This window comes from Miniopterus schreibersii (genome assembly GCF_964146895.1).
Source record: "Miniopterus schreibersii genome assembly, chromosome: 2".
Classification (NCBI taxonomy): domain Eukaryota; kingdom Metazoa; phylum Chordata; class Mammalia; order Chiroptera; family Miniopteridae; genus Miniopterus; species Miniopterus schreibersii.
The window spans coordinates 180577443-180601382 of record NC_138102.1 but is presented as its reverse complement, the minus strand read 5'-3'; the positions used below and the strand labels follow the sequence as shown (position 1 = coordinate 180601382).

General features: G+C 54.1%; 1 protein-coding gene across 1 annotated transcript in view; it reads right to left on the bottom strand.

Moving 5' to 3' along the window:
• The window catches only part of TRIOBP (TRIO and F-actin binding protein), a gene marked incomplete at its 5' end in the record, with an annotated part of 55506 nt that overhangs the window by 25810 nt on the left and 5756 nt on the right, over window positions 1-23940 (bottom strand). The window contains 7 exons of the mRNA XM_081127367.1: window positions 3736-3813; window positions 6908-8023; window positions 8717-8831; window positions 13596-16101; window positions 20701-20869; window positions 21898-22093; window positions 23339-23478. Coding sequence (XP_080983493.1) covers window positions 3736-3813; window positions 6908-8023; window positions 8717-8831; window positions 13596-16101; window positions 20701-20869; window positions 21898-22093; window positions 23339-23478 — 4320 coding nt within the window. The remainder of the gene's footprint in view (window positions 1-3735; window positions 3814-6907; window positions 8024-8716; window positions 8832-13595; window positions 16102-20700; window positions 20870-21897; window positions 22094-23338; window positions 23479-23940) is intronic.

Sequence of the window (23940 nt, the reverse complement as noted above, 5' to 3'; positions counted from 1 at the left end):
TGGCTCTTGACCTTGACTAACTTCACCATCCAGCTCAAGAGGTGTTTAAAGCTGCTCTAAGTAACTGTCTGGGAGGCTCTACTGGCAGGTCTATCCCTTAGCTCCTGACTCTCCTCATTCCCAGGTGCAAGAACCGCTGCAGACTCACCAAGTCTCACTTGCCACATCTGTGTAACGGGGAAAATCTGTGGAGGCTTTTGGGCCTGTCTGAAGGCAGGGAGATACAGATGCACAGAGGTGGGGGCAGGGCATGAGGTCAAACTAGAGCAGGGTTTAAATCTTCGCTCTGCCCAAGTGTGACCTACAACTGTGATTGTTTTCCTCTCTGAGCTTCATTTTCTTGTCTCTGACGTGGACAGTATGAACCGTGCCTGATACGCCTGGCGGTAAGGAATAAAGCAGTCAGGCACGCCATGCACCGGGCACAGCTGAGCATGTAGTAGGTGCACAGTGAGTGCAGCAGCAGCAGCAGCACAGGGTATTTCCCCATTTCTCTCCAGCGGGGACTCAACCTGCCCCTGCCCGCCTAATCATGTTTTTCTCAGTACCCTCTTGTCTTAATTCCCAAAAAGCAGCAGAGAAGAAATTATGAAGGGGATGGGAAAGTTGGTATTTGGCCACGCATACCCCCCTATCACACCTCTGTGCATCCTGATCTCCCTGAGCCTTCCCTGCAGCCCTGTCTCCATAAATTTCCCCCCCATTAGACAGATGTGACAGCTGAGGCTCAGGGAGTTCACCTGCAGCCATTCTCATCTAGGAATGAGGAAAATCATTAAGAGGCTGGCTCCTCTAAACCCCGGCTTTTTTACCTCAGGCAAGTCAACTCACCTCCCTGAGCCTTAGTCCCTTCATTTGTAAAATGGGTATACTGTCTCTACCATGGACCCGGAGCCAGCAAGAGGATGAGAGTCAGCCTGTCACTGAGAGAAGAGACCCCACAAGCCAGCCCCCTTCTCTGGCTGTGAAGGGGCAGGAGGGAGCAAGTCGCAGCTGCCTCCCCTCCCTCCCCTTGAGGAAACCCCGAACCACAGGCCTGAGTGTTTACAGCCCTTGCTGGGCAGGGGATGGGTTACGTAATGCCAGATGTTTGTGAAACTGGCTGTGGCCCAGGACTGAGACACACTTTGCAATCTCCCAGCCCCTCACGGGGCCCTCCTCCCTCTCCCCTCCCCCCAACCTGGCTCTCCTTGGCCCGGTGCTGACTGGGAGCGTTCAGCTGTATGCTTATCCAGTCACCCCTCACCCTGGATATGGGCAAGTCCCACTCACTTACAGAGGCCATGGGGAGCTCAGGACTCTGCTTTTATCTCCTTTCTCATGTGGGGGCCGCAAATCCCTCCCTCTCAGCCTCCACTCTCTCTTCTTTGACTAATACCAACCTCCTCCCTCTCCTCCCCCTCTCCCCACCCTCACCCCTCACACCCCACTGGAGGCAGCCTACCCTTCGCCACCTGAGGACCCCCAGGGACAGCAGGAACGGATTGAACAGCGTGGGCCGGTCCCCCGGCATCCGCCATGAGGTCACCAGTCGGCCCTTGAGCGGGCTCCCAGCCTTGCCCTCCGCTGGCCTCTTGTCTGCCTGTCAAACAGGGTCCAGTGTTGGCCCCCAGGTCTCTCTGGTGGGATGGGGAGTCCCTGACTACAGCCTCCCCTGCCCATTCTGCCATGCCCACCTCAGAGGCCCAGGGTTCCCATTTTTCTCTTCACAGAGCTGCCAAGAACAGAGCTTGTTACCCTCTGCACACTACAAGGCATTTGCCTGATGGGGCTTCTGGGGCCCAGCACCCAGGGGATGTACACCTCACCATCAAAACGTCGAACCCAGGTGGCCAGCAGGAAGGGAGCACAGGCCACAAGTGTGTGTTCAGCCCGCATGGAATTTTCTGCATTAGGTTCCAATGTTAAATAATCAAGAGATTTAACGTATAATTACATATTTCTAACTTCTCTTGAAATACCTAAAGATGTGGGAACTCTGGACCCTCTTCCCCATGGCAACAGCCACCTGGGGCCAAGGGGTCACGCAAGGTCCCCCTAGTCCCAAGTCCCCCATCTGCCTACTCCCCTCACCTTTGTGAAAGGAATGAATCACAGACTCCTTCAGCCACCTGTCCTCCCATCCCTGGTGGAAACCCCAAATGCAGCCCCTTGGGAGGAAACAGGCCCCAGCGAAGCAAAGGCATTTACCCCAAGTCACAGGGCAGGTAGAAGTAAGACAGAGCCCAGCTGTCCAACTCTCCGGAATCCAGAGATTCACGGGAGGCAGAACGTGAAGCATCAAAGCGCAGGTGCAGGAAGGCTTTAGGGAAGGACTGCCCCACCCTGTCACCACGTCCCCCATCACAGCCCTGACCACTAGACCATACGTTCCATGCTAGCACTGAGTCACCTCTGCCCACACCCAGGCATGCAGAAGGTGCCTACTAAGTGTATGTGAATGAATGAAGGAATGAATGAGGCTGTTGTCAGTTCTGTCCAGTCCTGGCTGCCTGGGGGGTGGATTGAGAGGCTTTCCATGTTGCTGGGATGGGCCCATTTCCTGGAGACTAGAGGGGACCCCTGTATTGCGATTTCCTCTTTGTTCACAAAACTCTGGCCCCAGGAAGTATGAAGAAATAACCCAAAAAGAGGAAGCACAAAGTTGCCCGAGCCCCTGTGAGAAGTGCCTTTAGTGACCAGACCCCTTCCCCTCCCATTTCGCAGATGGGCAAACTGGCCCACCAAGCACTTGGGACGCTGCTGCTGCTGTGCAAGGCCACGCAGGGAATCAGGGCGGGGCCAGGAAGCAGTGGGGGGGGGGGGGCAGAGAGCGCTGGGTGGGGGTTCTGAACCCTGGTTCTAGTTTGAGTTCAGCCATCAACTGTATGACTTGGGACAACACCCCTGCCCTTTGTTTACTCATCTGCACAGTGAGGGGTTGGGCTGAATCCCCCCAGCTCTGACAAGCAGCAGGGCCAGAGTCGGGGCTCCAGGCTGCCAGACAGACACCCCGATCAAACCCAGCTTCTCAGGAGGCGGCATGGGAAAGCAGAACAGCAGGGTGAGGAGCTCCTAGCCCCAAACAGCCAGTCTCCTCCCTGCCTCCCGCTGCTGCCCCAGGCCCTGAGCTCTGACCTCACCTCTCTGGAGGCTGAGGGTGAAGAGAACAGTCTGTTTGGCAGGTCAGGGGGAGGGGCGGGACAAAGCAACACACTCCAGCTGCAGCCAGGCCTCAGAGCAGCCTCAGTGGGTCCCACCCCCTGCACACATGTGTCCTGCCCCAGGATCCTGGAGATGCTCAAGACCTGGCAGACTGTGGCACTTCTTTGGCCCCTTTCAGTGCTTCTCTGGCTCCAGCTCCTGGAAGCTCTACCCTTTCTCCCAGCCTGGCAGCCCTCCAGAACCAGAAGGACCTTGCCTTCAGAGACCATTGCAGCCAAACTGCTATTTGCCCAGGGAAGGCATTCCAGCTTACCTTTTCAGGGCATTCTAGCAAGTTAAAAGCAGAGCCCTGGGCTTGACCCTAGGATTGTCTACCCACCCAAGTCCCCAAGCCAGAAGGTGGCTCTGCTTCCTTGCTCCACCAGATCCCCTCTTCTCAAGGCCCCCTACATACATGCAGATGACTCCACTGCAGAACCCACCTTGGTCTGCATGAACCCAGAGCTCATCTGAGGACTTCAGCCCACCTCCAATCTGGTTTCCCATCCCCTCACTCCCTGCCCCATGTGCCCACACCCAAGACCCAACTACCGAGTCTGCCCGCTTCTGCTCAGTCAGGGAGTCTCGGCCTTCTCCTGGTTCTGACTCCTCAGGCTCCTCTGATTGGAACTGGAAATAAGAAAGAACACAGCTTAGTCCAGGTTATTCCCAATTTCCATCCATCTATCCAACTTATTTATCCATTCATCTTCCATCCAACATCCATCTAGGTCCAACATCAATAGATCCATGTAGCCATCCAACCACCCAACACACATCCTACATTATCCACCCACTCATCTATCTAAGATCCATTTTCCCATCTATACATCCATCCTGTACTCATCTATCCATCATCCTTCCTCAGTCCATCTACCCATCTGACATTCATTCGCCATCCATCATCCATATTCCACAACATACATCCATCCCTCCATCCATTCATCACCCCATCCATCATCTAAGCAACATCCATCCACCCAACATCTATTACATTCATCACTTATCTGTCTCTCCACCCATCTGTCATCCATCCAGCATCTGTTTATCACTTGTCCAGCATATATCCCCTATCCACCACCCAGTCACACACCCATCATCAATCACTTGTCCATCACCTACCCACTGCCCCACCCGTCTTCCATCAGTTTCGTGTGTGCACCTAAGCATCCATGTATTCACTGATCCACTGAGCTGAGCTCCTCCACTGTGTCAGGCCCTGGGCCAAGGGCCAGGGGTACAGAGATAAAGTAGGCACACCTCCTGCCCCCACAGAGCTCGTGTTTCTTATGGGGAAATGAACTGAGTCTGACCAGATAGAGGCAGCAGAACCACCAAGCCTAGAAGGGAGACATCACCAACAGGGGAATGTGTCTCAGAACAGGGCACCTGATCTAAGACTTGAACAATGAACAGGCATTTAGTGAGTGAAGAGGGAAAGGAAAAGCTTCCTGGGCAACGGGAACATCATGCACAAAGGCAGGGAGATGAGCTCACAGAGCTCTGCAGCCAGCTCAGCCCAACTACTAGAGGGCAAATCTAGGGTGGAAGGAAGGCCAGGAGGCCTTGGATGCCGTGCCAAGGATTTTCATAGAGGGTGAGCAGCTGGGGCCCCAGCAGGACCTGGTGAATGCCTGTTATCTGTGGAAATGCCCGTGTGTGTGTGTGTATAGAAATGCCCTTAAGCTCGTGGTGCTCCCGCCCCTCCCCAGTCGCCATCTAACCACCAGGGACCCCTGAGCCTCACCGTGGAGTAACTCCAGCTGAAGAATCTCTGCCTTCCCTCTTCCCTTTGACCTGGCATTCCAGAGTTCACTGGGACATAGCATCGTACCCTCCCTGAGCTGCCTGTGGTCCACCTGCCTTCCCAAGAAGCCTGACAGCAGCTTCTTGTGTGAGGACCCCAAATTCCCTCTTTGTCCTGAGGACAGAACCATACTGGCTTATCCCTGCATCTCTGGTGTCTGTGCATTGAGTTGATTAGAAAACAAATGAACAAAAGCCACAAACACAGGGGAGGGAACTCTGTAGTCCTGCTGTGGGCTCTGAGGCCTCACAACATGGTGGTTAAAAGCTTGGGCTTTGGTCCAGCTGGTGTGGCTTAGTGGTTGAGCATTGACCCATGAACCTGGAGGTCATGGGTTGATTCCCCGTCACAGCACTTACCAGGGTTGTAGGCTCAATCCCCAGTAGGAGGCGTGCAGGAGGCAGCCGATCAAAGACTCTCTCTCATTATTGATGTTTCTATCTCTCTTTCGCTCTCCCTCTCTCTGAAATTAAAAAACAACAACAACCATATTTTTTAAAAATAAAAAAACTTATTAAAATAAATTAATTTTTTAAAAAAGCATGGTCCCGGCTGGGCATGGCTCAGCAGCTGAGCATCAACCTAGGATCCAGTATATTGCTGTTCAATTCCGGGTCAGGGCACATGCCCGGGGAGTGGGCTTGATCAATGACTCTCTCATCATTGATGTTTCTGTCTCTCTCTCTCTCTCTCCCTTCCACTCTCTGAAATCAATAAAGATACATTTAGAAAAAAATAAAAAATAAAAATAAATAAATAAAAAAGCTTGGGCTTTGGAGCCTATACGACTTATACAAGCATGACCACTGGCAAATGCCTAATGGGCCTGAGCCTTGTACATGACAAAGCGTGTAAAGCATCCAGCCCAGGACCCCGCACACCGCAATCCCTCCTGCTATCCCTAGGGGACGAAGTGCTGGGCTGCACATCGAGAAAAGGAGGCGTGTCAGATGAAAGAGCAGGAGCCTTGCATCACCCCAGTGGTACCTGTCAGGGAAGGAGTTGGTCGTGTTTTACAGGGGAAGACTGGAGCCAAGATAGGCTGGTGTCCCAGACCACGTGCTGTGTTCCGGGGAGCTGAGGCAGGATGCAGGGCTCTCGCCTCCTGGACCCTCCTATCCATCACCTTCAGATAAATACTCCAGGCGGCACCGGCATACCACTGATTCTATAACCCTGCCCCCAGCCAAGAAGGTAGGGAAGGAACTTGGTGAGCATCTACTATGTGCGCATTAAGCCTACTTTGCACATGGGTCCTCAGTTAAGCAACCTGTCTCAGCAGCCGACTCAACCCAATGAACATATGCAACCTCTTCACTGTGCCTGAAAGGAGCTATAAAGACCTGAGAGGGTTAAGTAAGGCTGTTCTGGACTGTGAGGAACCTGGAATACAGCAGGGGGAGGAGACATGACCACACTGGCTGCAGTCCCGGCTGAGGTCAGGTAGGAGCCACCAAGGCAACACAAACCAGGTGGTGTGGGGCTGGGAAGGGAGAAGGCCCTGGCCAGAGCATCTTGCTTGAGGCCTCAGGGTGATCTGCACTGAGCAGACCTGGGGTCTGCCCCAGCCCTTACTAGCTGTGTAATCTTGGGCAAGTGGCTTAACCTCTCTGTCTCAGTTCCCTTATTTGTAAATTAACAGTGCCTTTCTCATGAGGTTGCTATGGAAATTAAATGAGGGAAATACCCATAAGCCGTTCAGACCAGGGCTTAGCACATAGTGAATTCTCACAGGAGGACTAGTCACTATCACTGATGTCCATTTTGGCTACTGGGAAGGGTTTTGGTCAGAAGGGAAGATTAGAGCTGAGCTTTGGAGGGTGTACAGGAGCTGAGAGGAGGCCTTTCTAAGGACACTTAGAAAGTCTGGGGTGAGGCTGACTTTCAGGCTGCCCCTCAGAGATGAGACTGACTTACCTCCCACTGTGCTGAGCTGGGGCCCTCTGCAGGGCTCCTGCTCCCCAGCTGGCCCAGCTCCTCCAGAGCAACCACAGCTGAGGCCTCTGGTCCTCTCGTCACTTTGGTCTGTGGCCACTGGGTGGAGATGCAGGCAGGGCTGTGTGGCTGGGCCAAGCTCTGGGGCCACTGCCCGGGGCTGTGTCCATTGACTAGGGTGGCCTCTGACCAGCCTTCTGGCTGGCCTTGTCGCTCTCGTTCAGGGGCATCCTTTGTGCTTGGGGAACCCAGCTCTGGCCCTGAAGCTGTGATGGGGCCATCCCAGTGTCCAGCTGAGTCCTTTCGGGACAGCTGAGCCTGCAGGAACTCCAGGAGGCCTTCCCAATCCAGGCTTGGAAGACGGGAAGCAGGCATCGGCTCCTGTGTGCGGGCCCAGGCCCCCTCTCTGGGTATCCCAAGAAGGCTCACCAGGTCCCTCCAGTCAAGCTCGAGTCGCCTCTCAGGGCCATGCAGGTGCGGACATGCTCCCTCAGTTCCCCGGCCCATGACAGTGGCCGTCTCAGGCTTCCAGGAATTCGAGAACTCTGCTGGGCCTTCCTTGGTGTGCTCCGAGAAGCTCATGGGCTGGTGAGGACCGAACAGCTCCTGCAGGGTGCCCCGGCCCCTGTGAGCTGGCCTGTCGGGAGGCTTTTGCAACCCATTACTGGGGGGCTTCTCCCAGGCCTCTGACTGCCCCCAGCTCTCCTCAGACTCCCTGAGAGGGCCCCTCCATGTTCCCTCAGGAGCTCTGGCAGCCCCCCGGCTGGGCTCCCCAAGTTCTTGCCAGCCCGCCAGGCCTGGGCCCTCGTCCTGGCTGCTCCAGCCTCTCTCGGGGTGTCTATGCGGGCCCCGGGACCCTGGCGGCTCCTCCTGACTCTGCCATCCACCCAGAGGCTGTCTTGGGCCCGCCCTGCCCCTCTCCGGAGGTTTCTCCGTCCGCCGCTCCCTCTCAGAGGTCCTGGCTGATGTCCTTGGGGGCTGCGAGGAGCCCTGGAGCCGCAGGTCCCCCTCGGGTCTCCTGGGAGGAGGGGGCTCTGCGCGGCCCGGAGGGCCCCTCCTCCGGGCGGGCTCTGTGTGCTTCGCAAGGGGTGCGGTTACCTGAGGGCGAGGTGAGGGGCGGGTGAGGCTCCAGGACCATGGCCCAGAGCATCTGGAGGAGCTCAGGAAACTGGGCTCTTGGCTAGGCCGCAGGGAGAGGCAAGCTGTGTCCACAGCAGCCTGGATTAAAGCAGGTCAGAAAGTACCTAGAGCCTCCGCACTCCCTCCCCGGGGTGTCTGCTCTTCCCTCACCCACTTTCCTCAGTTCCAGAAAGAGATCTGCAAAGAGCTGCTCAATTTCCCGGCTTCCTCCCCCCCCAAGATATTGATTCCAACCCGGCTATCAGGTGCACGAATTTCCACCACCAATACTCCACTCCACAGGCTCAGGCCTGGCCCTCTAAGAGTTTCTTTAAAAATAGAAACCCCCGCACTGGAAGGGAGAGCCCTCCGAGCTGGACTGCTGAGTCTGTGTCTTTCCCTGAAAACTCAGGAGAGCAGCTACCTAACGAAGGAAGGAAGGAAACAGCATGGAAGGGCCATCTTCAAAGGACTAATTTGGGGTTCTTCTCAATTTTGCCAAGAGTTGCTGGCTTTTGGGGAGAGGGGGAAGCTGGATACCCATGACTGGGACCCTGACCCTTTCATAAAGGACCTCCCTTCCCAGGATCCCTGCCTGGCACCTGGGGGAGGGGCAAAGCAGTGGCTTGCCCCTTGGAGTGCAGGGGCCCAGGGCAGGCTGGCAGTGCTCACCTCCCTGCTGAGGGCAGGGCTGGACTGTCTCCGGAGAAGCTGGCTCTGACCTTGGCCGGGCCGCTGCGACCGCCCCTCGTCCCGGGCCTGGAAGGCCCCCGGTGCCTCGGACTTCCTATGAGCAAATGCAGCCGCCCCTCTGAGGGCCCTTGGGACTGTCCCACTCCCAGCACCCACCTCCTCTACTCCCACCCCCAATGGGAGGAGATATGAGATATCCAGGGACCCCCAGTTGAAGAGCCCTAAGGGAGGGATGAGCTTCTCAGGGCCTCAGTATTCCTTCCTGAAAAATGGCACTGGGCAACAGCGCTCTACCTGCCCTATGGGGTTGTTGTGGAGATTAAATGAGAAAAGGGGTGAGCGAAGGTGGGGGCTCAGCCTTGGCCTTGACTGCCTCTTGTCTCAGTACCTCCTGTTTCTGACTGCCACCCAGCCAGCAACCCACCTCTCAACCCCAAACAAAGGTTAGACTGGTCTTTGTGGGAATTAAGGTTTATTGAGCACCTACTGGTTACCAGGCACTGTGTACACATGATCATAACGGCAAACATTTATTGAGCACTTCTTGTGTTCCGGGTGCCAAGCACTTGTACTTACTCATGCCATCTCACACAACCCATGAGGCGGGGATGGGAGATGCAGAATGTTCCATTCTTCCTGCCATCTTTCTGTCTACGTGGTACATTTCTAACTTCCCAGGCCCACCTTTCTTCCTCTCAGTACTAACAGGATTCCTGCACTAGGCCTTGAAAACTCTGGGCCATTCTAGCTGTTGGTAACAGAAGTCTTCCTACACAACTCCAGGAAGGCCAACTTAAACTGTCCATGCAAATGTCTTTCTAAGACACCTAGACTTCAGGCATTGTTACCACGTCCAACAAAGACGTGGTAACAAGCTGTAAAAAGTCCCTAGTTCTACTTAGTTGTCTTACTTAATCATTGGTAGCCATGGTTATTAATATTTAACATGACATCCCTGTTGCATGTAGGAACACCAAACAGTTTCTGGGTCCATCTCTCCCTTCCCATATGTAAGGGGTCAAAACAAAAGACCTGGCCTGACTGCTGTTGCTCAGTTGTTGCATGTTTACCCACGCACCAAGAGGTCACGGGTTCAATTCCTGGCCAGGGTACATGCTCAGGTTTCGGGCTCAATCCCCAGTAGGGCGTGAGCAGGAGGCAGCCGATCAATGTTGCTCTCTCTCATCGATGTTTTTCTCTCCCCTCCTCTTTCTAAAATCAATAAAAACATATTTGGGGGGGGGGAGACCTGACCACTCCACTGGATATCTAGTCCAACAGGATTTGAAAGTCTGGCTCCATCTACATTGACAAATGGAGCCGTATCTCTGGTGGCTGAGCTGAACAGGGAGGAGCCTGGAAAAGATGCCTGGTGCTGAGCCTTGACAGAGCCAGCAGAGGGAAGTAAGAGGAACCTCTATTTGGGGGGGGGGGGGGGGGGGGACACCATGCTCGGCAGTCTGCCCCCAGCTTGGGCACCATGCTGGAACTCTACAGAGGCTGCGGAGAGTAACCAAATTATGGGCTTGGGGTCTGTTGTCTTACAACATTCACCAATGTCATTAGAATCGGATCCATAAAGTAACCGGAGTTTTTAGCAGTTCTTAGCAGTTGACTCACAGGGAACCAAAGCTTCTCACTAGAGTAAGTGTTTCTAAGTTTGAGAACTGCCTGATCAAGTTAAATTTTTATTCTAATTTGAAGCGAGGGAGGTTCCTTGCTCTGTGAGGTCTGAGGCCTTAGAGAGCGTTTCTACCAGAACCAGGGTGAAGCAAAAGCCCCAAATGCGACTAGGTGGGGTGGGCACTGTGGTAACGATGGAGAGTACTCCGTGCGGGGTAGCGAGGCACATGCGTGTTCTCTCTCAAGTGCATTTTCCATATAAACTCCAGCTCACTCAGTTCCTCCTCAGAAGTCCCCGCTCCGTGTGGAAGTGAGAGATAGGAGTGGAGGACTCAGGTACAATCTGAGACCCCAACAGAGACCCTGGCTTTCTGATACTGAAGCAGTAGAGTCCTCGGGTCACCTGTTCCTGAGGGCTGGTGTGGCTGCACACGCGGTGACAAAGGAAATGCGTTTTCTTTGGAAGCTCGGATGGGCCCTTTCACCTCTGCACAGTATTAAAGGGCAAAGCTGTCAAGTCTAGCAAGTTCCATGAAGGCTCTGTTTTGAATTCAAGAGACTACGAAGGGCTTATATGATTCTAAGATACGAGATTCCAAAGGCATCCAGGGGGAAAGAAAATGATATCAAGCCAAAATTCCTAATGCTTTAATGTGACAGCCCGTTAAGGAAAAATTTCCAGGCTCAGTTAGTACAATGCTTGGACAGAGTAGATGCTCAATAAATACATGTTAAATGAAATGGGAGAAAATAAAAGTAGGCTCTAAAGCCACCCACTCATAAATTTCAGTCTTTCAGATACTTAAATAGGTTTTAAAATTTCATTTTCAGAGTACAAATGGTTTTCTACTTAGAAAAAGTGCCATACAACAGGAGAAAATTTAATTACTCAGTAGAGTTATAAAACCTTGGTTAAAAGGTATATAACCTATTTCTCCAAAATATATATACTAAATATATGCAGTTTTTATGTATTAATTATACTTCAATAAAGCTTAAAAAAAGGTAAATAATCTATTTCAAAGAGAGTAAAATAAAATGAATAAAAGTATCTGTGTAAAAACAATTAAATGATTAATAAAAGTATAAACATATTCTGGACTTATATTATAAATCTTTATCTCTCTAAAAGTTATCCCAGTAGGAAAAAAGAAGGAAAACTTAACTTCGGTTTAAAGACCTTAGTGTCCCTACTGAGTTATCAGATAAAGTCAAAGTATGCAAATTGATGTCTGACTAAAAATACTAATCATAAAAAAGCAAAGACCAAGGGGATTTTCAGGGCAGTGAAACTATTCTGTATGATACCATAATGGTGATACGTGTCACTATATGTTAGTCCAAACCTATAGAATGTTCATCGCCAGGAGTGAACCCCAATATAAACTATGGACTTTGACGACATGGCCCATCAGTGTAGGTTCACGGTTTGTAACAAATGTGCCACTCTGGTGGGGGATGTTGACACTGAGAGGAGGCTGTGCATGGGGGGGAAGTGGGTGTATAGGGACTCTCTGCACTTTCCACTCAATTTTGCTGTGAACTTAAAACTGCTTCAAAACCTAGTGTGTTTTTTTTTGTTGTTTTTTAATTTAAAAAAAGGCCAAAGAAATAATTACATTAATGCTGGAGACCATAAAGGTTGCCACCTGGATAGTAAACGGATCGAACTTATTGGAAAAGGGGGTTTGAAGAATAAGAGATAAGGTTTCTCTCGAGGATTCCAATCTCAGAGAAAATGAGGAATTCTGGATGCAAAATATTACTGGCTCTCTGGGGTGATGGAAATGTTCTGACTTTCGGTTGTGGTGATGGTTGTCCAACTTGGCCTTGGTAAATACACAATTCATTGTACACGGAAAGTGTTGAGACTTCCAGACCTGCTATTCTGTTGTTCTCTTGGCCTGAACTAACGGATCCCAGCCCTGACCCTGAGAACCCCGAGGCCAGAACCGCTGGAGAGAAGCCTCAGCGAGGTCAGGGGAAGTGCTCCTCCCCCGGCTGTGGGCAAGCACGTGCTCTGCTGGGTCATAAGCTGCCCCGCCGCCTGTGTGAAAGGTGCCACTCGCCAAGGAGACTCGCAGGAGCCTGGACTTCAGGCCTTGTTGCCATGTCCCAGGGAAGTAACATTTAACCTCTAAAAAGTCTGTGATTCTGAGTTCTCTTAATGAAAATAACGGCTCTGGCCAGATGTTTTTTATTTTGCTTTTTTGTTAATCCTCACTAGAGGATACTTCTTTCCATTGCTTTTCAGAGAGAGTGGAAGGGAGAGAGAGGGAGAAGCAGGGATGTGAGAGACACACCCACTGGTTGCCTCCGGAACAGGCCTGACTTGGGGCGGGGAGCAGGTGGCAACCCAGACACTCGCCCCTGACGGGAATCGAACCAGCAATCCCTTGGTGCGCAGGCTGATGCTCCAACCACTGGACTACACCAGCCAGGGCACTGGCCATGTTTTAAACTGACATCTCTGTTTTCTGAGAGGCATGGGCACCCGTGAATTTTCTTTGTTAAGGCAGAAAAAAAAATCACAGGCACTTTCTTCCCTCATGTAAGAGAAGGGGAAAAAAAATAAACCCAGCCCTGTGGTTCAGTTGGCTGGAGCATCGGCTAGGACACTGGAAGGTCGCGAGTTCGATTCCTGGTCAGGGCACATACCCAGGCTGCGGGCTTGATCCCCAGTCGGGAAGCATACGAGACGCAACCAATTGCTGTTTCACTCTCACACCCATGTTTCTCTCTCTCTCCCTCTCCCTTCCTCTCTCTCTAAAATCACTAAAAGTATGTACTCAGGTGAGGATAAAAAAAATATTAAAAATAATAATAAACCTATGACTCTGGATCAAATTAAGGGTTTGAAAGCTTAACCTCATTTCAATTAATGTACTAATGTTCTAATTTTACAGATGAGGAAATTGAGGCTCAGGTAGGTTAAATCACTTTACCAGGTCACAAAGATGGGGAGTGGCTTTGACCCAGGATTTGAACCCAGCCTGCCTGACCCTGATCTTTGCTCTTAACCACTAGGCTCTGCACAAAATCACTTCATCGTCAAAAAAGACTCTTAACACAGGGAAAGAGAGATGAAGTGACTTGTCCAAGGTCACACAGCAAGCAAGTGGCAGGGCAGGGGACTGAACCCTTTCCATCTGGCAACCTAAGCCTTGAACCTGCCACCTGTCCTGCTGCTGAGCCTCCTCCCCAGCCCACCTGGCTGACCCCACCCTGGGCTCACCTGCGCTCTTGCCCGAAGAGGCGCTCCACCTCTGCTCGGCCAGGGCTGCGGGTTCGGCCCCCGTTGCTGCCCTGGGGCCCTGGCTCCCTCTGCGCCAGCCTCCTGGGTGGGGGCAGGTCAGCCAGCACGGTGTACTCCTCCCTCTCCAAGTTGTGCCTGGTCTCCCCAGGGGGTGCTGAGCCCCGGGAGCCCCCTGAGCTGCCTGGAGGAGGTGAGGGTGCCAGAAGGGCTAGGTCACTGGGTGGGTGTCGGGGTGGAGAGGAGGCTCGAGGTGCATCCCGGTGCCCAATGCACACTTGGGGGAGCAGCATTGGGGAGCCATGCAGAGAGTCGGTGGAAGGGGCCAGGCTCTCCATACTAGTCCCAGGGGGGTCCTGAAAGAAGAGGGAGGGCTCGGGGGCCTGGCGTGGTGGGGACGAGAAGGAGGGTGCATCTCGGTGCCCAATGCACACAGGGGTGGGGATGTGGGGGGGCTCATGCAAGGAGTCTGTGGAGGGGACAAGGCTCTCAGTGCTGGCCCTGGGGAAATCCTGGAACAAGAGGGAGGGCTCAGGGGCCTGGCGCGGCGGGGAGGAGGCCCGGGGTGCATCGCGGTACCCGATACACACAGTTGGGGGGAACTGAGGAGGGTCATGCTGGGGCGACTGGTTCTCAGCATCTGATGTGTCTGGGAGGAAGGGGAAGGGGTCAAACTGAGTGTGGCGAGGGGGCGAGGAGGCCCGGGGGGCATCCCGGTGCCCAATGCACACGGCCGGGGGGATGTAGGGGGGCTCATGGCGCGTTGATTCATTCTCAGAGGCATGGGGGTCTGGGAAGAAGGGGAACGGGTCATGCTGCAAATAGCGAGGGGGCGAAGAGGCTCGGGGGGCATCCCGGTGCCCGATGCACACAGCACATGGAGGCTGGGAGGAGTCAAAAGAGGTCTGGGATGCCCCTCGGGTGAGGTGCAGAGGCGTGGGCGTCCGGGGGGCACCGTGGTGGCCCGGGTTGTGAGAGGAGGGGGTGGCCCGGGATGGCGAGTTGTGCTGGGGAGGGCCCGAGGGGGGCTGGGGCGAGTCCCGCTGCGCTGCTCGAGCGGGAGATGAGGCCTGAGGCCTGTCACCTTGGGTTGGCCGAAGGGCAATAGATGCCCAGGGGACCTCACTTTGCTTGGAGCGAGAGGGGGAAGAGGTCCGGGGGCCATCGCTCTGGGTGGGCCGGAGGGGAAAGGAGGCCCAGGGAATGTCTTTGTTAGTGCGATGGGGGGGGGAGCTCCTGGGGTTGTTCCGCTGAGTGGGGCGGTGGGGAGACGATGGCCCAGGATTGTTCTGGGTGCAGCACTGAGTGGAGGGGCTCCCGGGGTTGTCCCGCCGAAACGAAGAGGACTGCGGGTTGTCCCGTTGGGTAGAAGAGGTTCTGGGGGTGTTCTGCTGAGTGCAAGACATTCTAGAGTTTTCCCGCTGGATCGTTGGGTTGGGAGAGGAGCCTCTGGGGTTGTTCCGCTGGGCACTGGACGTTCTAGAGTTTTCCCTCTGGATGGTTCGGTTGGGAGAGGAGCCTCTGGGGTTGTTCCGCTGGGCACAGGATGTTCTAGAGTTTTCCCGCTGGATGGTTCGGTTGGGAGAGGAGCCTCTGGGGTTGTTCTGCTGGGCACAGGATGTTCTAGAGTTTTCCCGCTGGATGGTTCGGTTGGGAGAGGAGCCTCTGGGGTTGTTCTGCTGGGCACAGGATGTTCTAGAGTTTTCCCGCTGGATGGTTCGGTTGGGAGAGGAGCCTCTGGGGTTATCCCGCTGGGCACTGGATGTTCTAGAGTTTTCCCGCTGGGTGGTTCTGCTGGGAGAGGAGCCTCTGGGATTATCCCGCTGGGCACAGGATGTTCTAGAGTTTTCCCGCTGGATGGTTCTGCTGGGAGAGGAGGCTCTGGGGTTGTCCCGCTGGGCACAGGATGTTCTAGAGTTTTCCCGCTGGGTGGTTCGGTTGGGAGAGGAAGCTCTGGGGTTGTCCCGCTGGGCACAGGATGTTCTAGAGTTTTCCTGTTGGGAAGTACATGTGGAAAAAGAAGCCTGAGGATTGTCCTGTTGGGCAGAAGAGGTTCTGGAGTTGTCCTGTTGGGCGGCTCTGGGGGAAGAGGAAACTCGAGGATTGCTTCGCTGGGTGGACGAGGTTCTGGGGTTATCCCGTTGGGCGATTCTTGAGGGAGAGGACGTTCTGGGGGTGCTCCGCTGCATGGAAGAAGTCCTGGGGGTGTCCTGTTGGGTGGACGAGGTTCTGGGGTTGTCCCGTTGGGCTGCTTGGGAGGGAGAGGAAGCTCGGGGGGGATCAAGTTGTACGGGAGCAGCCTGGGCAACATCCCTTTGGGCAGAGCGATGGAGAGAGGAAGCCTGGGGGGTGGCAGTTCGGGGCCCGCTCTGTGGCGTCGCGGAGGAAGCCTGGGGCAGCGCTGACCGCTGCCGCTCCAGGAAGTGCCCACTTTCTCCCCGGAGCTTCGCCCAGTGCTGGCCGGCGCTTCGGCTCCCACCACCGGAATCTAAAGAGAGGAGAGGCAGGTTCGAGGTAAGGGGAGAGTGTGCTCTGCAAACTGGGAGGTGCCCCAGGAGGGATGGCAAGGAGTTTCTAGCATCTTGGATGTGGCTAATTCCTCCTGGGCCGCGGCCCGCTACCTGCAATTTGGGACCCTGCCACCAGGTGGACAGTGGTGACTGCCTTTAATCAAGCAGGTCACAAAGTGAAGCTCGCCCACCCCACTGCCCATGTGTTTAAGAGCAAGAGAGCAGGTCTTTAGTACAAAATCCTGCCTGCCTATCACGCCATTCGCACCAGGGAGGTGTTTGGTGCCCATGTGTTATTACTTCTCACCACACCGTCTCCCCAGGGCCTAAGGGGGCAGGGCAGTCAGATGGGGCAGCGAGGTGACAAGATCTGATTAATGTTTTAAAAAGGTGGCTCAAGCCCTAGCAAGTTTGGCTCAGTGGTTAGGGCATCAGCCCATGGAGTGAAGGGTCCTGGGTTCAAGTGCAGCCAAGGGCATGTACCTCGGTTGCAGGCTCGATCCCTGGTCCCGGTCCGGGCATGTGCTGGAGGCAACCAATGTGTCTCTTTCACATCGATGTTTCTCTCTCTCTTTCTCTTTCCCTCCACTCTCTGAAAAGCAATGGAAAAAATATCCTCCTTAGCTGAGGTTAAAAAAAAAACAAACGATGGCTCCAGCTGCTGTGGGGCGAATGGACTGAAGGGGGCCAGGCAGAAACGAGAGAGCTTGAGGGGCTCTGGCAATGCTGCCGGCCAGCGGCAGCGGTGGCTTGGGCAGGAAGCAATGGGAGAGACGGTAAGAAGGGGACAGACTGGAGGTGAGTTTTGAAGGCAGTGCTGATGCTGACCAGAGCTGCTAATAATTGGATATAAAGGGTGAAGAAAGAAAAGAATCAGGATAACACCAGACTTGGGGCCTGAGCCAGCTAGACTACTGATGACATAGAACAGACTATAGAGAAACAGGTTTGGAGGGAGGGTCAGGTTGCTGGTGACCCCACACCAGCCTCCTCTCCATCCCTCTCCTCTGTTCCACATGCTCCCATCACCCATTTTCCTCTGCTCCTCGAACTCAGCACCTCTGTCCACTCCTTAGAGCCTCTGCACTGGCTGTTCCTTCTGTTTCAGGTCTTAGCCACAATGTCACCCCCTGACCTGAGAGAGGCCCTCCCTGTCCACTCGCTCTCACAGTTTCCTGACTTAATTCTCCAAAAATCACTTACTGCTCTCTAATCTGGCTTTTCATTTGTTTTCTGTCAGCTTCCCTCCACTGGAGTGCCACCTCCGTGGGCTGGATCTTGTCTGCCTTCTTTACTTTGGTTCTCCAGCACTAGGACAGGGCCTGACACACAGTAGGTGCTTAATAAATACTTATCAAATGAGTGAAATGAAGAAGCTGTGTTGAGTCTGAGGTGCTATCAACACCCCAGTGAAGAGGTCAGTTGTACAATAAACTAGATAGAGTTCAGGGAGAAATCAAGGCCAGAGGAATGAACTCAGGAGATGCTGATTTTTCAGATAGTATTGAAAGCCAAGCATTGCCAAGTTGTCAGGGAGAGAACAGAAGGGAACCCAGGACTGGGCTCTGGGGCTTTGAAGGTCAAGCCGAGGAAGAGGCATCAGCAAAGGACAGAGAAGGCGTGGCCGGAGGAGAAGGCCCTGACCCATTGCTGAGCACCCCAGCTCTACACCTCTTCCCTGGGGCTCCAGATCCACCTCAGCCGCCACTGCTTGCACCCCCTCCCCAGTTCTCCACTCTCAGCAAAAGGCATTGGCATCCACACAGACACCCACACCAGGGGCTGGAGCCGGGTATTCTCCTGTCCCCAGTCCCATCAAGTCCTCTTCCTGAATCTCTCTCCTCTGCCCCCTCGTCACCCACAGCCACTGCCCTAATTCGGGTTTCTCCATCTCTCACCTGGACAACTGCAGCGGGCTGCAGAAGGCTACAGGAAGGGCGCGTCCTTCACCCAGAGTTAGCAGCTGTTAGCGCTCTCATATGCTTCATCCACCCACCTACCCACCTACCTGCCGCCTACCTACATATCACTACCTGTCCCTCTCTACCTCCCCATCATCTCTCTATCTTGTTGAACCACGTGGAAGTTGCAGACCTCATGACCTCCACCCCTGATGCTCTCCGAATGGATCTCCTTCCATTGCCACACTCAGGAAATACAGCACGGATACAAAACCGTATCTAACATACACTCCACATTCAGATTTCCCCGGCTGTCCCAATGTCTTCCGCAGCTGTAACTCTTCCTATCCTCGATCCAGTCCAGGATCCCACACGGCATTTTGCTTCCCTGTCTCTGTAGCCTCTTTTTTTTTTGACTCCTCACCTGAGGATATTTTTTCCATTGCTTTTCAGAGATAGTAGGAGGGGTGGGCGGGGGGCAGAAACATCGATGTGAGAGAGAGACATGGGCTGGTTGCCTCCTGCACGCACCCCGACCAGGGCCAGAGATGGAGCTGCTACCGAGGTACACGCCCTTGACCAGAATCGAACCTGGGACCCTTCAGTCCATGGGCCGTTGCTCTAACCACTGAGCCCAACAGGCCAGGGCGCTGTAGCCTCTTTTATTAGAGAACAGCTCCCCAGACCTTTTTCATCTTTCATAAAGAGTCCTGTCAGCCTTGGTCAGGTGGCTCAGCCTGTTGGAGCGTTGTCCCAATACGTTAATGTTGCTGCTTTGACCCCCGGTCAGGGCACATACAAGAATCAACCCATGAGTGCGTAGATACGTGAAACAACAGATCGACAGAGCAATGTTTCTCTCTCTCTCTCTCAGATCAATAATTTAAAAATTTTAAAAAGAGTCCCGTCAGTTATTTTGTAGGCTGTCCCTCAATTTGGGTCTGCCTGATATTTTGCTGGGATGATACGCAGGCGGTGCGTTGTCAGCAAGAAGACTTGGAAAGCACTGCGTGTTTCCCCTGCGCCTCACACGGGGCCCCCGATGCGGCTCTGCCCCCACTGGGATGCCTCAGGGCCACTTGGCTAAGGAAGGTCTGCCAGGTCTTCCCGTCCTAAGGGTGCCTTTTCCCTCTGTAATCGATGTGTAATCTGAGGGGTGATACTTAGAGATCGTGTGAATATCCTGTTCCCCGACAACCTTTCACCCAGGAATTTAGCATCAGCCGGTGATTCAGGCCTGAATCAGTTACCACTACAGTGGCTGCAACGGTCCCTTTATTGGTTTCTCATCCCTCAGGCTCTCCCTGCTCCAACTCATCTCACACCTTTGCCCTGGTGAACTTCTTCAGGCACACGTGCCCTCCTCAAAAACCTCCCATGGCTCCCTACTGCTTAGAGAAGTGAGTCCAAACTTGGCCCAGTGTGGTCTGACCCAGCTATACGCCCCCATCTCCGCTCAAGCTGTACATTCCAAGTTACTCACTATTCACACCTCCAAGCCTTTGCCAAGCTATTTCCTCAGCTAGAGTCCTCAGCTAGGTGCCATGCCCAGGAAGCACTCCTCTGTGAGTCCCTCCCCGGCTGGAAAGAAGCTTTGTCCTGTGCCCCCACCCCCCACCCAGCCCTTGGCTCATAGCAGGGCACATGGTCCCGCTTCCCCTCTGTCCTGGGCTGTTGTTTGTCATCTCCCGTCTGTCTGCTGTACTGGATGATGGGCTGTCTGTACTGGATGATGGGCTGTCTGGGGCAGGGCCACATCTAATTCCTCCTGAACACTCAAGGTGTCTAGAGCCAGATTTCATGCAGAGTTAGCACTGGCATGTTTGATGATTGAATGCTACAGGAGCCATAGGAAGCCAGAGCGGCACGCCGGGGTGGGACCTAGATACCCTGGACCATATCCCCAAATCCTGATGATGCTGAAGGCACAGATCAGGAGACAACACAGTGCAGTAGTGATGGGAGGGCCCAAGCATACTGGGCTCACATACCAGCAAGACTGACCAGCATCATGTGCATCCTGGGCTTGGCCTGACCAGCAGCCTTTTCCCTTTCTTTGGGGACGCCACCACCTTGATTTCCTTTGGGCCATCTTCACTTCCCCACTCTCAAGCCATGCGGTTTGCACCGGGGGCTGACACTATCCCTGATCACCAGGTTGGGCACATGACCCATGCTGGGTCCCAGGAAGAACCCTTCCTAGGACTTTAGCTACATCTGTTGACAAGATTGTACTTTCTGTCTGTGGAGGTTGATAAGCAGGTAGGATACAGCCTGGCACTGCTGCTGTTCATCATGTCACCATGGGGAAGGGTCTGGCTAAGAATGAAGCCACCACAGAAGAGAGCAGAGCAGAGGCCAGATTTCAGATACTGTTTGCACCTGGATCCAGCTATGCCTGAAGTCATCTCCCCCTAGACTTTTTACTCAGCCAGTTGGTCACTTGCAACCTGAAGATCCTAATGCACCCATTGTGAGAGAATGTATTTAAAGCAGGTTGCACGGCATATCATGCCTGCTCCATAAATATATGGGACTGTTACTATTATTAAGACTTGAGCCACCAAAGTAAGACATGCCCAGGGGCCCAGATGGCCAGTGAGATGGTTACCTGGTCCCTGGCAATCACCACATCCATGGTCACAGGGACCAACCTAGTCTGGCAGAAGGACTCACCCTCCTTTCTTTGGCTTGCAGTGTCTCCTCCCATAGGGGACCGAGTGAGGACAGACGGAGCCCTTTGGGCACTATCAGCTTTTGACCCCTCCTGCAGCTTCCGAGGGATCATCGCAGTGAACTTGTCCCAGCTGGGGGCCTCCTCCTTCCTTTTGACAATGTCCCAGTCCTGCCAGGGAAGGAGAGGAGAAAGCATGCTTGGAGATTAAGAAGAGAGACCCCTAGGCTGGCACTCCCAGCATGAGATGGGTAGGAGGAAGGGAAAGGACCTGGCATTGAAAGAGCACCTGCTGTATACCCAGCACTGTGCTCAGCTCCTTGCGGGTGTAAACTCAGCTAATCTTCAATCAACCCCTGAGGTGGGCAGTCTGTGGAGCTAAGAAGTTGCCCAAATTCACACAGCTGGGAAATGGTTTGCATGGGAGGGGACTTGAACCCAGGACAGTCGAACACCATGTGGTAGGAGGGCCTTGGCATAGCAGTCCCCCTCCCCAGAGACACCCCAGGATCCAGAGAAAAGTAGGTTCAAAGCCTGGCTCCACCTTTTCCCAGACGGATGGCTTCAACTAAGTTGCTTCCTTTCTCTGAGTCTGTTTTCTTGCCCCAAAACAGGGCCATAAAGGGGGTGGTGAGCCTTCCTCAGCCCACGCTCACCGTCTTATCACTTCCCCACTTGCCCCTGGAGGTCTCACAGATAGTCTACCTCTTCTACCCTGGAACAGCCCTTGGAGGGGTGAATGCCAAGGAAGTTCCCCTGAGTCTCCTCATCTCCCAGCTAAATGGCCCCAGCCCTGGTCCCCTCCCCCAGCCTGCTCCCTTCCCTCTGTCCTCTGCCAGGGCTGCCAGAGGTGTGTGACCAAGGCAGGGCCCAGGACCAATCCTATCCTTGCTCCAGACAGAACACTCAACATCCTGGCTCTCTGTGACCTGTGCCCTGAGAGTTTTTGGCAGCCCGAGCCCGTTGGTGATTCACATGGAGCTCCCCATCAACTGAAACTCCCCCCATCTTCTTATAGGCAGACCCCCAGCCTTCCTGTGCTGGCCCTACAGAGACCCCCTCTCCCAGGTGGGTGGTCTGGGCGGCCTGAGGTGCTCACTAAGTCTCCAGAGGCCCTGGGCCAAGTCCTTGGTGAGGAGTTTGGGGCTGGCATGGAGGGGTGATCTGCTCTTGCCCTCAGCTCCCCACTCCCAGCTCACCACAGAGGACGAGTTGCTGGTATCATCAGGGGTGTCGTAGTCAGGGCTGGAGCTGGTGGCAGAGTCAGGGCCCTCGTCGCAGCTGCCACATGAGGAGGAGGCCAGACCCTCCAGATAGGGCACTGCCTCGGGGTCCCAGCTCCTGCTCCTGGGGCTGGCTGTGAGGCCCTCTGCAGGAAGCCCTGCCGATGGGCCCCTGAGAGAGGAGACAAACCCATGACTTTTCCCCCAAAAGTAATGGGAATTAAGGAGTAACATCCCCACCCCAATACACGCACACCTCCCATTACAGGGAAAGGAGGAGCTGACACTGAGGACTCTCTGTGCTGGGCTGTACATGGGCTTCCTGGTTTATCTACAACAGCCTCCCTTTGGAATGAGTGTAATGATTTCCATTTTACAGATGAAGAAACTGAGGCTCAGAGAGGCCAAGGGAATGGCCAAGGTCACGGAACTAGGAAAGGGCAGAGTTGCATTGTGAATCGGAGTTGTGGCCCCAGGCTCAACCCTCTGTCACTGAAGCTAATGGGGGGCTCTGAAAGGTAGCAGAGCTCAAGGGGCAGTGACAGGGTGGCCAGTCTTGATGCCAAGGGAGGGTGCTACAGAGAAAGCCTTGCTTTGGAGAAGCCAGTCAGGTGGCCTCGGGCCTTAGCAGGCTTAGAGCTGGCAGTATCCCCAAAGAGTGACCCACAGATTGGCCTACAAGTTGGAAAGGGGTGCTGACCCCTGAAAAAGAGGCCCGTAGTCAAATAAGTTTGGGACAAACTACACACGTCTACCTCCCCCACTCAAAGGCAGAGTGCGTGCCTGCAAACTAAAGGCTTTGAAAAGTCCTGCAAGAAAGATACCCAACTTTGTTTTTCCCAGGCTTTCCGAAGCATACTTGATGGCAAAGCTTTTGGTTTTTTTAAAAATATCTACCTGTGCGGAACACATGTTCCCAAAGCAACTTTTCAAATGGGGAAACTGAGGTACAAAAAGAGGGAATAACTTGCCCAAGATCCCAGAGCCCAACAGGGATGAAGCTGAAGCGGGACTTGGAGTCCTGCCCTCCCAAAGCAGCTTGGCCCCAAAGGGACTTCAGTTCATCTCGGGATTGGGGTGGAGGGAATCCCAGAGCCTGGAACTGGGCAGTCAGGTAAGTGGGTGATAAACCTGTTTAATTTTTTAAAGCTGAGCAACGGGAACAAGGAAATGTGAGTGGGCTGTGAGCCATGCCCCCGGCAGGGTGGGTGCATGGGTGCTTTGTACCCACCTGGGTCAAAGCTGAGCTAGGGCCCAAGGAACATGCCCACTGTGTCCAGCTGTGTGGACTGACCATGTGACCCACGCCAGCAGCCATTATAGATAGACGCTGCCATTGTGCAGGGGTGTGGGGTGGGGTGGGGCAGGTGAGGGCTACCCCGGGGAGCCCCTCCCCAGGCCCTGGAGCTCTACCCACCTCTCGGACCCTGGCCCAAGGCCGAGGCCCACCACAGACTGGCACCCAGAGGTCGAGGCACTGTGCAGGTCCTCAGAGGCAGGCGGGCAGCGGGGCAGGTCGCAGTAGGGTGCCTCAGCACTTGGAGGCCTCCCAGGCTCCTGGGACAGAGTTGCAGAGAGGAGGCACCTTATGGCCCACGTGGGGGCTCCCCTCCCCCTGCACGGCCCCTCCCCCCACAGGCAGTGTGGAAGTCTCCAGGCATCTCCTCCTGGGATCTCAGACTTCTCAAGGAGAGCTGTCCATCAGGCTGGAAGTGCCCCTGGGGACCCAAGCCGAGGGCTGGCTGAGGTACAGGCTGTGTGCATGCACACGTGTGTACAGGTATGTGTGCATATAGAGGCCTGTGTGTGTGCAACTATGCACACGTGCATGCATGTGTATGCGAGGATGGGGATACATTAGTGCATGTTTGTATAAGTGCATGTGAGTTCATTTACATGTGTGCTGGCACATATGCAGGCGTGTGTGCTCAAGGCTGTGACGTGCACAGAAGGACCCAAAAAGTATTTCTGTAGCTAGAAGACAAGGGTGAGGAAGGAGAGTAAACCAGCCTGAAGAGG